At 42.7% G+C, this 12,358-nt stretch overlaps 2 protein-coding genes across 2 annotated transcripts; one reads left to right on the top strand and one right to left on the bottom strand.

Moving 5' to 3' along the window:
- The first annotated feature begins 706 nt into the window (after window positions 1-706).
- rps19bp1 (ribosomal protein S19 binding protein 1) lies at window positions 707-2,828 on the top strand. Its single transcript, XM_018746048.2, has 4 exons — window positions 707-844; window positions 1,178-1,369; window positions 1,511-1,608; window positions 1,875-2,828. The coding sequence occupies exons 1-4, from the start codon at window positions 790-792 to the stop codon at window positions 2,025-2,027; spliced, it is 498 nt and encodes a 165-aa protein (XP_018601564.1). The 5' UTR covers window positions 707-789; the 3' UTR covers window positions 2,028-2,828.
- Window positions 2,829-3,698: 870 nt separating this feature from the next.
- On the bottom strand, window positions 3,699-7,185 carry LOC114909227 (carnitine O-palmitoyltransferase 1, muscle isoform-like). Its single transcript, XM_029247004.1, has 3 exons — window positions 6,736-7,185; window positions 6,110-6,505; window positions 3,699-5,862 (listed from the first exon to the last, which is right to left on the bottom strand). Exons 1-3 carry the CDS (start codon window positions 7,183-7,185, stop codon window positions 3,910-3,912), a joined length of 2,799 nt encoding a protein of 932 aa, XP_029102837.1. The 3' UTR covers window positions 3,699-3,909.
- Between the last annotated feature and the right edge of the window lie 5,173 nt (window positions 7,186-12,358).

Here is a 12,358-nt window from a genome sequence, read left to right as displayed (position 1 = left end):
CAAAGGAGGACACAGAGACAGCATTCATAACAAACAGTTTATTAGAACACCAGAACAAGGGAAATAATGCTCTCAGCCCAAGGACTCTTTTTCCTCCAAGACCTGCACTTGCAGCTAATCCACCTTAGCACCCCTAGGCTCTCCCCAACACCCTGGGAGACACGGTCACCCTACCATTTTCCCCCTAAGTGCCCCCAGTGGTTACACACACATTTAACATTATTTCCCATAATGCAACTATTTACATTTAAACACACACTCCCTCCTAAAACAGTAACGCGGGGTCGTTACAGTACTTTAAATGTCTCCACTAAAAATAAAATTACTCAACTGTGTAAGGGTAAACAATTATATGTTGCTTTAGAGAAAAAGGAAAGACAGATGAATGAACACTGTGTGAAACACAACAAAAATGTATTATATATGGTATAATTCCATGTGAAGGTAATCAAGTTTCAGTTGAATAAACTGAGTGCAGCATTTAATTTTCTGGAAGGGGTCTGTGGCCGCTGCTGAAGAAACAAAAGCTGCGCGTAATGGTTGTTGTACCGACTGGGTTCCTATAGGTGGTGCTACGCGCCCCCCACGCCAGGCGTGTACACCCAGAAAGCAGAAACACCAAAGAAGAAAATTAGCCCGTTGCTTGTAGCCGTGGTGGCTTGCTATCTAAACGGAAATAGTACGACTAAACGGAAGCGGAAGTGAATCTAAACGGAAGTTAAACACACGTGTGGGGAAAAGGCTTTTCGAAGGGTGTGATCGCAGTTCATTCAGTAAGTTCCTTTCAATATGTCGCTTTCGCTGATTAGAAGAGGACTGGACCTGCTAAGTGATGATATAAAAGGTAAAAAAGTGTTTTTTTTTAATTAGTTATTAGATGCTGCATTTGCTACAGTTTCTGAAGTGACATATCTGATCTGCAGAGAGAGAGTGTGTATATATGTATAGTATCTGTCGTAAAAGTTATGAGCTAGTTGTGTAACTTTAAATATATATAATATATATATAATGGTGCCCAGAATTGAGGAACCCTAAATGTAATACATTTAACTTTGCTTGGTATTAGTGGTGTTAATTTGTAAAGAAATTGTTTGCACCCACTACCCTAGTCTTTGTACTGCATAACGACATACCTCCTCCTCCTCCTGGTTGTTTTCTCCCTTTCTGATCACCTCAGATGTGACTGAGGACAGGAGGAAGAAGACCAAAAATAAACTGACAGCAGAAGCAAGCCAGGGGAAAACATTAATGGACCAGATAAGTTCAAACAAACAAGGTGTCACCAAACAGATCCGCAGGCTGCGGGGACAGCGAGGCTTGGCCAGGCCCCAGGCCTCGGTTAAAGACAAGCGGATTAAATCAGCAGTGGGTGGGTTTGATAGCCTTTTCGCATCTCTTTTTTTCTGTTACAACTTTGTATTTTTTCCTTAGAGACATTTAAAATGATTAACACAGAGTTGATTTTTTTGGCTTTGCATGAGGTCACCTACCATTTTTGGTTTTGTTTCAGAGGAGTTCAGGAAAAGGCAAAAAAAAAGCTGCCTGAAACAAAATCTTCAGTACTTCCTGGGAACTAAATGCAAAGCAGACCAGAAAGACACATCTAAGGTATGCAAGGATTCTGTTTTCTGTTTCACAGCTACCTGACTATGATTTTCACTATTTATGTATGTGGATTTATGAAGTTTTTTCTTGGTATCTAAAATTTGCAGTGTACTTAGTTGCAGAACATGCCCTGTTTCACATTGGTAGCAAAAAAAATTTCCCCTTAATGTGAAATTTTGACATTTAAGAGGATGGGAATGAAAATGAATGTTGCTTGTCCTGATAAATAATAATGATAATGTATTCAGGCCTTGTAAATGTGACTGCAGATACAGTTCCAGAATTGTGGTCGGCAGTCCCGGAACAAACCTGACCATCATGTCAAGAAACCCATGGAGCCAAAGTCTTTGTTTACAGAGGAGGAGTTTGAGCAGTTCCAGAAGGAGTATTTTGGCAGAACTGTGGAGAGCGGTGGACATTGAAAACCTAAAGGGTATAATGGACTGCGTTTGAAGCTTAACACAATCAATGACGAACATGTCCATAAATTCAACTAACCCATGTGTTAAGAAAGTGACGGATATGTGAAGGCAGCTGCTTTGTTTCCAGTGAACATCTTTTTTTGTGTTGTGTCAGGTATCTGGTTTAACACCAGAAACAATAGACTGGTAGAAGTGCTAACTGATGCGATACAAGGTAAAATTATGGCAGTTAGCAGCTTATTGTCAATTTTGGATGAATTTTTGTGCGCCTTTGGCTTAGTCCTGGAAAGATTGCTTGAAATGGTTTTTGGTTGGAAAAGAAAATATTAGTAATAAAGTATCCAGAAGTAGTAATAATATTTAGTAATAATATTAGTAATAACATTCCTAGGGTGTTTCCTCAGCACATGGTTTTCCAAGTATATTCTTACTTTTGTTAATACATAGAAAATTGTCATAACTGGTACAATGATGGAGTCAGCAGATATCAACACTACACATAAACAGATAGCATGTAAGTGAGAAATAGAGGAATGTCTTTGGAGACCACAGACTAAATGCCTTTTTTTATATAAAGATTGCTTGATCAAATTATTGGAAAATTTGTGTCCTACTGTCTTAATTATGAAATCTGAAAACAGGGTCTTTTAGTCTTCCCCATCATTTTCTTTCTCTGTGTGACTATTTTGTGTGTATATAATCTCTTTTGTGGGGGGTGGCGCAGCAGCACAGCGGCCTTGGCGGGGTCCTGCTCTCTGGTGGGTCTGGGGTTCGAGTTCTGCTTCAGTTGCCTTGTCTGGTGTCCCGTCCTTGCACCTGGGTGGTGCAAGAGAACGTGGTTTCCATCCCCACTCAGTCTGTGTGGAGTTTGCATGGTCTCCCCGTGTCTGCATGGGTTTCCTCCCACAATCCAAAGACATGTTGTTCAGGTTCCCCTATAGTGTGTGTGTGTCACGGAGTGAATGTGTTTCACTGATGCATGGATGAGTAACCCCTTGTAAGTAGTGTATCTAGCAATGTAGTCACCTTGGTGAATAAGGTGTGCAGACTAGTAACACTACATAGTATCTGTTGTAAGCCGCTTTGGACAAAAGTGTCTGCTAAGTGAATAAATGTAAATGTCTGTCCCCTCCCCCTCCAGCCTTACGCCTTGTGTTGCCGGGTTAGGCTCCAGTTCGCCGCGGCCCCGCTGGGGACAAGCAGCTTCAGCCTCTGTGTGTGTGTGGTCTCTTTTGAAACTCAAAATTTTATGGATTTTCTGTATGTATACTTTAGATATATAAGAACTACAAATGGACAGCATTGTGGATAAAAATGAATCATGTAATTTCATCAGGTTCATATTTCAGTATTTAAAAAAATCCCTTAAAAGAACAAAAATATTGATAAGTTGTAATGTGTTAATCCAGGCCCTTCAAGTTATATATTCTTTATTTTAAGTTAACCAAACAGAATTGTTTACATATTTGTCAATTACAAATGTTTTTATATTTTTTCTTCACTAATGCATTTATGCAATAAATTTATAGCTGTTACAATTAATGTAGAAAGATGTGAAACAACATTTTTAATCACATTACTTTGTCTTCTTTGCTATTTCATACAATGGCAACAAGTCAAGCATGAGCATGTCTGTCAGCTTTTACTAATACTATTTTGAAGGGAGGGTAGGACAAAGTATATTGTGGCAAATCTAACTTAGACTTGTTCATGCATGAAGGTTTGCTCCAAATCCTGAATTGAACCCCTTCCAGGTCTTGTCATCCTCATTGTGGCCGACTGTTAGACTATTGGCTTTGGTTGAGGGGTGGTAAAGATGGCTCTGTTCCATGAATTATAATTTAAGCAAGCCAGTAAATCATGCTACCTTAAGCGTAAGTCTTCAGGCTTTCAAAATGTCAATACGTTCGACACCATCAACAACCGAACCAACTAACATTCCAGCGTTACTTTCAATTGCAACCTTGCCTTTATTATCAACAGCAATGATTCCAATAGAAGATCCTTTGCAGTCCTCGGACATCACCTTCTGACAAGCCTCCCTAACACCGTAGTCCTTATAGTGATAGAGACAAGCCACTTTGTGGGCCACCATAAGCTTCAGCAACACATCTCCATTCCCACAGCAAGTCACTGCCACTGACTTGTCAGCAAATATGCCTGCCCCCATCACTGCTGTGCCTCCTACTTGACACTTCAGTTTGCCATCCCATGCACCTGTAGATGTTGCAGCAGCCAGGTTTCCCCAATCATCTAAAGCAACAGCTCCTACGGTCCGTGGAGAGCTGAATTTGGAAAAATTCTCACTGTCTTTTTTAGCTAGCTGCTCCCATATCTCAGTCTGGAAGTACTCAGCCCCCAGTGATGTGTCTTGTTCTCTAATCCCTTCCAAAATATCCAGTGCTCCATCTCCAGCAAGGAGTGTATGAGGGTTCCTCTCCATGACTTGTCGAGCAGCCTTTAGTGGGTTCTTTATACTCTGCACCAAGGCTACAGATCCAAACTTCATCCCAGTGCCATCCACAATGGTTGCTTCCATTTCTTGCTTCCCTTTCTTGTTGAACATGGCATCTTTACCAGTACCAAACAGGAAGCAGTCCTCCAAAGCAGTTACACATTTCTGAACTGCATTAATGCTTGTTCCTCCTTTAGCAAGTTCTTGTGCCCCAAGGCATAGGGCTGCTTGCAGGGAAAATTCAGTTATGCCCTGAAACATCTGATCCAAGTTGATTTCTTCCATGACCCCACCATGAATAATCAGGGTGAAACTGGTTCTCTCTTTCTGTGTAGTGTCAAAGTTTGTCCCTTTCTGGCTGCCTGCATCTTGACTACTCAGCAGCCCACATGTTTCACCTTCACCAAATCTATCAAGCCTTTCAGACTCGAGCAAGCACTCAATGGCTCCCATCTGCCCTGCAATGGCATACCTTACGGCCAAGAACATCATCAGCTTGAGGGTCACTTGTAAGTTCTCCTGAAGCTGACCCAAAATATAGGCAAAGTTACCATTTCCATTGAAAACCATACGGATCCTGTCTCTTCCACCAAGGTAGGTGACAGCTAGCTGATTAGGGGCATATACATTTCCCACTGCACAATGTAGACCTTCTGTTATGTCTTTGCCTGTAATACAGACAGACGGAGCATTAAAATGGTCCAAAAATTTTCTGAGTGGATTCTCTGGGGAGATTGCTTTTTGTAAAGCAGCCAAGTGAGGGCCTACACCTTGACCTTTCTTGGTAGCTTTTATGAGGCGCTTGTGTTCCTGAAATGCTAAATGGAAGAGTCGAAAAAGTGATCTACTGTATTCGAGAGTGTTGTTTGCGCCAATGCAGGACAGCAGAGTTTCCACAAGTTGGCAGGATTGCGTGGTAACTGGATAGGTTGGATCACAGCGGCCATGTTTGTAATGGCGCATATGGGTAGGTACGACAAAAATGTGGTTCACCGCAGAGTCTCCCACAGTTTGTCTTAGGGCAAGCTGCAAAGAAAAGTTGACCCAAGCATCAAACAAGCCCCTTTGACCTCTCAAGGCTGTGAAGATATCTACATATGACTGGATTTCAAAAGTCATCAAGGTGCTGGCATCTTTAGTGGAAGGGATGGAGACAGGTTGGCAAATCTTGGTTATGTCACCCAGAGGGAAACGTAGCGGCTTTGTGGTGAAACGGTTGGTAGACGAGCCGGAAGATAATGGACGAGTTAGGTTCAAGCTGAGCATTTCAGATTCACGCCAAATGCTCCTGGTCACTAATCCAGCCACCATGCCATCCAGAGCACCATGCTCAAACACAATGCCCGCTGTACCATCCTGGAATACTACTAAATTCACTACCTGTAGGAGAAACAAAACTGATTACAAATCAGAGGAAATCTATTGATGAGGAAAACATTTACTCCAGTAACACTGTTATGGAGAATCAATGAAACATAATGCCATTGATTTAAAGTCTTCTTTTTTATATCTTATGGAGTAATTACTTAAAGTGTAGTGTTTTTCTCTGAAACATATACTTTCTTGTAAATACAGAACAATTTAAATTGCTTGGTGACACATACTTTTTCCGAACATCAGTCCATACCTTGTCATAATATCTGAAGGAGCATCCATCTTTGCCTAATCGCACAATGTTGAGGGTTTCCGCCAGGTCAGATGGCACATAGCAGCCATCCAGAGAAACGGCCAGCACTGAGCTCTCCATCACCCCAAGGGACGCTGCTGCATCTCCACCTGTGCTCAGGATCTGCTCCCTTAGGCTGTACCACACGTGGCGGTGAACGGCTGTGAAGCTGCAGATGGTTGTAGGGTCTTGATCCAAGCCTGCTACTGGCTGACTTGCTGCCTCAACCAACTGGGAATAAATATCAAGGACCGGCAGAGGGGACAGTAATCCCCCTGGGCTGCAGTGGCACAGAATTTGAACAGGGATAACACCCCCTGCACAAAGGACAATGGCATGGAGGCTGTCTGGGTACACCTGAAAAAGAAAAACAGTAGGATAGAGACCTCAATTTTTTATTTAACAAGCACAGTCAACACATGAAAAAAGTCAACACAATTATAATAACCTGCCACTGCAATGTTTGTTAGAATGCAAATATTATGTAATTAAGGAATATAAATACAGCTTCAATCTTGAGCCAGAAGAGCAAAGCAGAGAACTGAACAAATTAATGCAATGTCTTTTATCACAGCACCAGTGTTGACCTGGATCTGGTCTTGGGGCTTTCCAGGCACACGGCAGGCAGCGAAGGCCTCTGACTGCTGGGTGCGCTCCATCAGCTCATCCTCCTCCACCAACCATGGCTCAGCGTACACCTTGGCTGCGGCCCAGAGGAGAGCGGCCGCCCGCTCCAGCTGGGCACTATCTACCCTGGCTGCAGCAGTTGGGGACAGGACCACGGGGATGGACGTGGAAGCAGGTAGAGAGTCGGCGCGGGACAACATGAGGTTCCTGAACTGCTCGGACACCCAGTTCTCATGGCCTGATGCAGCTTTGACCATGTGGTGGTGGGCTTCAAGCAGAACCTCTGAGTGCTGGCAGAGTGCACTTTTGTACTCCAGCAGCTGCTCTGGGCTCAGTATGATCTTGAGAACACGAGAGGCTTCCTGCAAGCTCTTCTCCAGATCTGGGAGAGGATAGTTAGGCAAAGCCATTCTGCAGAGAGACAAAAACCAGGGTAATGAATAGGGATGGTGAAATAAGAACCAGAATGAGGTTTTATTTGCCAGGTGTGCTGATGCACACAAGGAATTTTCTTTGGTGCTTAATGCATTCAGTATTATAGACAATAGACAAGGCAGACAGCTAACACAGAATAAATAAATAAATAAAATAGCATATTTACAGAGTAAAAAAGAATAAATACAAAAAAATGTAATTAAAAAACATGGGGGGCATGGTGGCACAGTGGGTTGGACCAGGTCCTGCTCTCCAGTGGGTCTAGGGTTTGAGTCCCGCTTGGGGTGCCTTGCGACAGACTGGCGTCCTGTCCTGGGTATGTCCCCTCCCCCTCCAGCCTTACGCCCTGTGTTGTTGCCAGGTTAGGCTCTGGCTCCCTATGACCCCGAATGGGACAAGCGGTTCAGAAAATGTGTGTGTGTGTGTGTGTGTGTGTGTGTGTGTGTGTGTGTGTGTGTGTGTGTGTGATTAAAAAACAAGTAAATTACAAAAGTGATGGGAAATGGTATGACTTCAGTGTCACTGCTACAGACCTGGCTTATGAATCTGAACACGTGAAGACAGCATATTATGGAAGTAAAGAAATATAACATCCAAGTCAACTACGGCTATGAATGAACCATCCACCTGGAGCATCAGACATTTCTACACGCATTGCTGCCTGCTGTCGGACATCTCTGCATGGACCTCTGATGACCACCTCCAACTCAACCTCTCCAAAACAGAGGTTCTTCCCCACACAGCTGGCTTGTCCTCCTGTCACGATATATCAATCAAACTGGACAACTCACTCATTTTGCCTACCTTCTCGGCTAAGAGTCTGGGAGTGACAATTGACTCAAGTCTATCTTTTTCTCAGCACAAAGCCACAATCTGGACCTGCTGATATATCCTGCATAATATCCGCAGGATCTGTCCCTACCTCACAATTGTCTCTTCCCAACTATTTGTCCAGGCCATGGTGACATCCCATCTGGACTACTGCAACTCTGTCTTGTGTGGCCTTCCCGTTACCGCCATCAAACCTCTGCAGCTGATACAGAATGCTGCTGCACGAGCTGTGTGTGACTTGCCAAAGTGTTCCCATGTATCTCTTCTACTTGTTTGTCTGCACTGGCTTCCTATAGTTGCCCAGATGAAATTTAAGACCCTAGTTATTGAATGCATCAATAGAACTGCTCCCAGCTATCTACAAGAGTTGATCAACAGCTACACCCCAACCAGACCACTATGTTTTTCCACATCTGCCCGCTTGGTGGTCCTGTGCACGAAAGGAAAGCATGAAGGTTCTTGGTTCTGGCTCTGTTGTGGTGGAATGACCTCCCTCTCTCACTCAGAACTGCTGTAACTCTGTCCACATTTAAGAAGGGTCTGAAAACTCATCTCTTCCAGATTCACTTCACCTCGATCTGCTAAGCTCATGTAAGGTGTTCATGCGCCATAACTTTATGATCATGCCCAGATAAGTCTTTACACAGCCGCTACTCCTGTATTGTACGTGAATGTTTGTGTACCTTAAAAAAAAATCTTGCAAGAAGGTGATCAGGAATCATCTATTCTAAGTTTTATGCACCTACTTGTGCGATGAACATCGGTGCATATAGCGGAAAACAAGCTAAGTTTATTTAAGAATCACACGTCTGCAACTGTGTCTCTTTCTCCTAATGTAATGCACAAATTGTATTTCTCTCAGATGTACGTCACTTTGGAGAAAAGCGTCTGCTAAATGAATAAATGTAAATGTGAACCTTAAAACGTTAAAAATCAAGGCAAGCACTCTGCTGTAAAACAAAGTAAAAGTAATCACTCATTACCAAACTGACACACAGTAATTACACTGTGGGTTTGTGAAGGCTGAATGGGCAGCCTAATTTCCGACTGGTGGGAAAGTAGGTAAGAATGCACAAGGCAGGCAGCCAGTATTCCTTGTTCATGAGCAGAAGGGTACTTTTGTGCTGGAGTTATAATGTAAATGAGTTCTACTAAGTTATGAATGCATTCCAGTCCCCCAAGAGTCACATTGTCATGACAATAAAGTGACAAAGACTCCTTTGCAATAGGGCACAGAGATACATATCAATCCACTAAACTAAGAAAAATCTGCAAAATACTGGAAAATGTTAATATACAGCAATCTGATATTTCTGTATTTAACTATTTTTACCAATTCATAATTTATCTACAGTCCCCCATATAAAGAGTACTTGGTTTAAAAATTATGAAAATGACACATTTAAACTTCAACAAAGTAAATCTATGTATTAGATTACATTAGCAGACCTGAACTGCCAGTATGTTTTTTGCTGCCCAAAGTATAATAAAATGTGTGTGCTAGTTATTGTGCAAAAAACTAAAGCACTAATACTCAGACTACTTTGCCAGAATTCTGACATATTTAATGTACAGATAATGACACTCTAAATTCTTAGAACCTCTCTGTCAGATAAATTTCTTACTTGGAGATACATGGAGGATGTAATTGAAAATGAAACACTGCAAATACACAGAATAATATGTACTTACCCTACTATGAAATGAAGATCCAGACAACTTCTTAATAAGGCAGTTTGGAGACAGAAAGAGTCAATGTGTGCTGCATGTGCTGGGTTCTTCTTTATATACCTGCTGACTCTAATTAAATTTAAGCGTTACTCTCTCAGCTCACAATGCTGAAGTCATCATGGTACAAACTCTCCACTGTAGTGCTCATTTAATCAGTCGAACACTTCTGGGAAAATGGTTCAGTCACGCTATCTAGTATTAAGTATTTTGCTTACCCCAATAATATTTCAAATGAAGCACTTAGTTTTCTTTAAAAAAAAAGTCAATTTCAGTGACAAGAAAAGAAAATCCATCCATCCATTCATCAGCAACAACCACTTGTCCCAAGCAGGGTTGCGAAGAGCTGGAGCCTGACCCAGCAACACAGGGCGCAAGGCCGAAGGGGGGGACGCACACCCTGGACGGGACGCCGGTCCGTCGCAAGACACCCTAAGCAGGGCTCGAACCTAAGACCCGCCACACAGCATGCCATGCCATGCCATGCCAGGTCATGCCCCCATGAAAAGAAAATGCAGTGTTGAAATTAGCCTAGCCACTGGATCATTTATTGGCCTACAAATGTTAGCTCACCTATATCGTTTCCAGAGCAGCAGGTGGTGTCAAAGGATTCTGCACACACGTCAGGTTCAATGCAGCTTCGCTTTTTTTCTTGCGTGAGTACAACGGTGGCGATCAGCATGTTGGGAGATGCCTCAGCCACGTGGGCAGTGTTTTTTTATACAAAAAGATAGGGGTGGGTTATCAGTCTACAGCATGTTTTTGGTCCTAGTTACTAGGGCATCAAGTGTACTTGAGGTAACTCAGCATATTTACATTTTTTACTTAGCAGATGCTTTTCTCCAAAGTGACTTCCAATGAAGACTTAACGCCATATCACACAGACTTCACACCACTCTGGCTCACCTGGACAATAAAAACTGCTATGCAAGGCTATTATTTGTGGACTATAGCTTGGCATTTAACGCTGTCATCCCGACCAAGTTCATCCAGAAACTACTAGGTCTGGGACTGAGTGTCACATCGTGCAGTTGGATCCTGGATTTCCTCACCAACAGACCCTAGCGTGTGTGGATTGGCAGAAACACCTCCTCCCAACTGATCTTCAACACTGGCACTCCACAGGGAAGCATCCTGAGCCCAGTGCTGTATTTCTTGTTCACACATGACTGTGTGGCCAGGCGCAGCTCCAACACCATCATTGTGGGTCTGATCACCAACGACGATGAGACGGCCTACAGAGAGGAGGTGAGGCTCCTGGCAGAGTGGTGCCAGGACAACAACCTGTCTTCCAATCTCAATAAAACTAAGGAGCTGGTGATTGACTTCGGGAAACAGGATACAGCTCATGCACCTGTAGTGGGCTCAAAACTGGTTGTATAAAAGGGAAGACACGGCACCCAAAAACACTCTTTTTTGCATGTTTTGCTCAGCTGTCGCAGAACAGTTCATAATTGACTAATGTATGAATGCTGTTCAATAATAGATCCAATAGGTGACGCTGGCAGTGATAAGGACCCTCTGGTTCTGGCAAAAGGGTCGAAAGAAAAAGAAATGAAAGTCACCACGAGAATCGGTTAAATGCTAACTCGTGTCTGGTCTCCTTATCACTTTTCAGTTCACTCCAACTCAGGCACCCTTGTCTGAGAGGTGGGTGACACACCCATCTACATAGGAGGGTCAACAGCTTCAGATTCCTAGGGGTCACCCTCACTGCCAAACTCACATGGACTGAGCACACAGCGTCAACCCCACTGCTGTAAGAGCATACAACACTCACCAATGTGCCACCTTTTGCAAGTTGGACTGTTCCCTCCAAGCACATCGGCAAATTACTTGCATTGTCACATTGTCTCAGTTTTAAGTACTCTGGCTGTCTATAATTATTTATTGTTACTGTTATTTATTGTTATTAGCATTACTTATTGTTTTGTTTTTGTGCAGTACTATCTATTGTTTTGTGTTCATAGTCTGTGGAGAAGCACTCAAACAAGAAGTTTATGGTACTAGTACTTATGACAATAAACCTTGAACTTGAATTCTATGTAGTGTTATGAGCCCACACACCTTATTCACCATGGTGACTTACACTGCTAGATACACTACTTACACTGCTAGATACACTACTTACACTGGGTCACTCATCCGTACATCAGTGGAACACACTCTTTCTATCACTCACACACTATGGGTGAACCTGAACAGCATGTCTTTGGACTGTGAGAGGAAACCCACACCAACACAGGGAGAACATGCAAACTCCACACAGACTGAGTAGTGCTACTCCCTCTACCACCATATTCTGTAGCATGTTCTGTAGAATAACTCAGGACATTTCCACAGTGACATAGTTTGTAGTTAGAGCCGCTGCCTTCCAATTGTATGATCCCTGATCGGGGACTTTTATCCTGAATTGCTCCAATAACTATTTCCCAGCCGTTTAAATGAGTCAATATTGTAATTGTAAGTAATGGGACATATAAACTGACATTTTACATAACTTTGGACAAAGAAGCAGCTATGTATTCTTTTTAATAATAGTAATTTTGTTTGCCAGTTTTGTACTTATACTTCGTTCTGTATCACAAA

The sequence above is a fragment of the Scleropages formosus genome, chromosome 20, assembly GCF_900964775.1.
Source record: "Scleropages formosus chromosome 20, fSclFor1.1, whole genome shotgun sequence".
NCBI classification, from domain to species: Eukaryota; Metazoa; Chordata; class Actinopteri; order Osteoglossiformes; family Osteoglossidae; genus Scleropages; species Scleropages formosus.
The sequence above is the reverse complement of the archived record's forward strand: the minus strand, read 5'-3'. Positions and strand labels throughout refer to the sequence as shown.

What these genes read in the sequence shown, in the direction of transcription:
- rps19bp1 (XM_018746048.2), top strand. Translation starts at nt 790, where the DNA reads ATGTCGCTTTCGCTGATTAGAAGAGGACTGGACCTGCTAAGTGATGAT. An exon ending in GCTAAGTGATGATATAAAAG is followed by an intron (nt 845 to 1,177) that starts GTAAAAAAGTGT and finishes TGATCACCTCAG; the next exon opens with ATGTGACTGAGGACAGGAGG. An exon ending in ACCAGAAAGACACATCTAAG is followed by an intron (nt 1,609 to 1,874) that starts GTATGCAAGGAT and finishes ATGTGACTGCAG; the next exon opens with ATACAGTTCCAGAATTGTGG.
- LOC114909227 (XM_029247004.1), bottom strand. Translation starts at nt 7,185, where the DNA reads ATGGCTTTGCCTAACTATCCTCTCCCAGATCTGGAGAAGAGCTTGCAG. An exon ending in AGCCCCAAGACCAGATCCAG is followed by an intron (nt 6,506 to 6,735) that starts GTCAACACTGGT and finishes TTTCTTTTTCAG; the next exon opens with GTGTACCCAGACAGCCTCCA. An exon ending in CCTTCAGATATTATGACAAG is followed by an intron (nt 5,863 to 6,109) that starts GTATGGACTGAT and finishes TTTCTCCTACAG; the next exon opens with GTAGTGAATTTAGTAGTATT.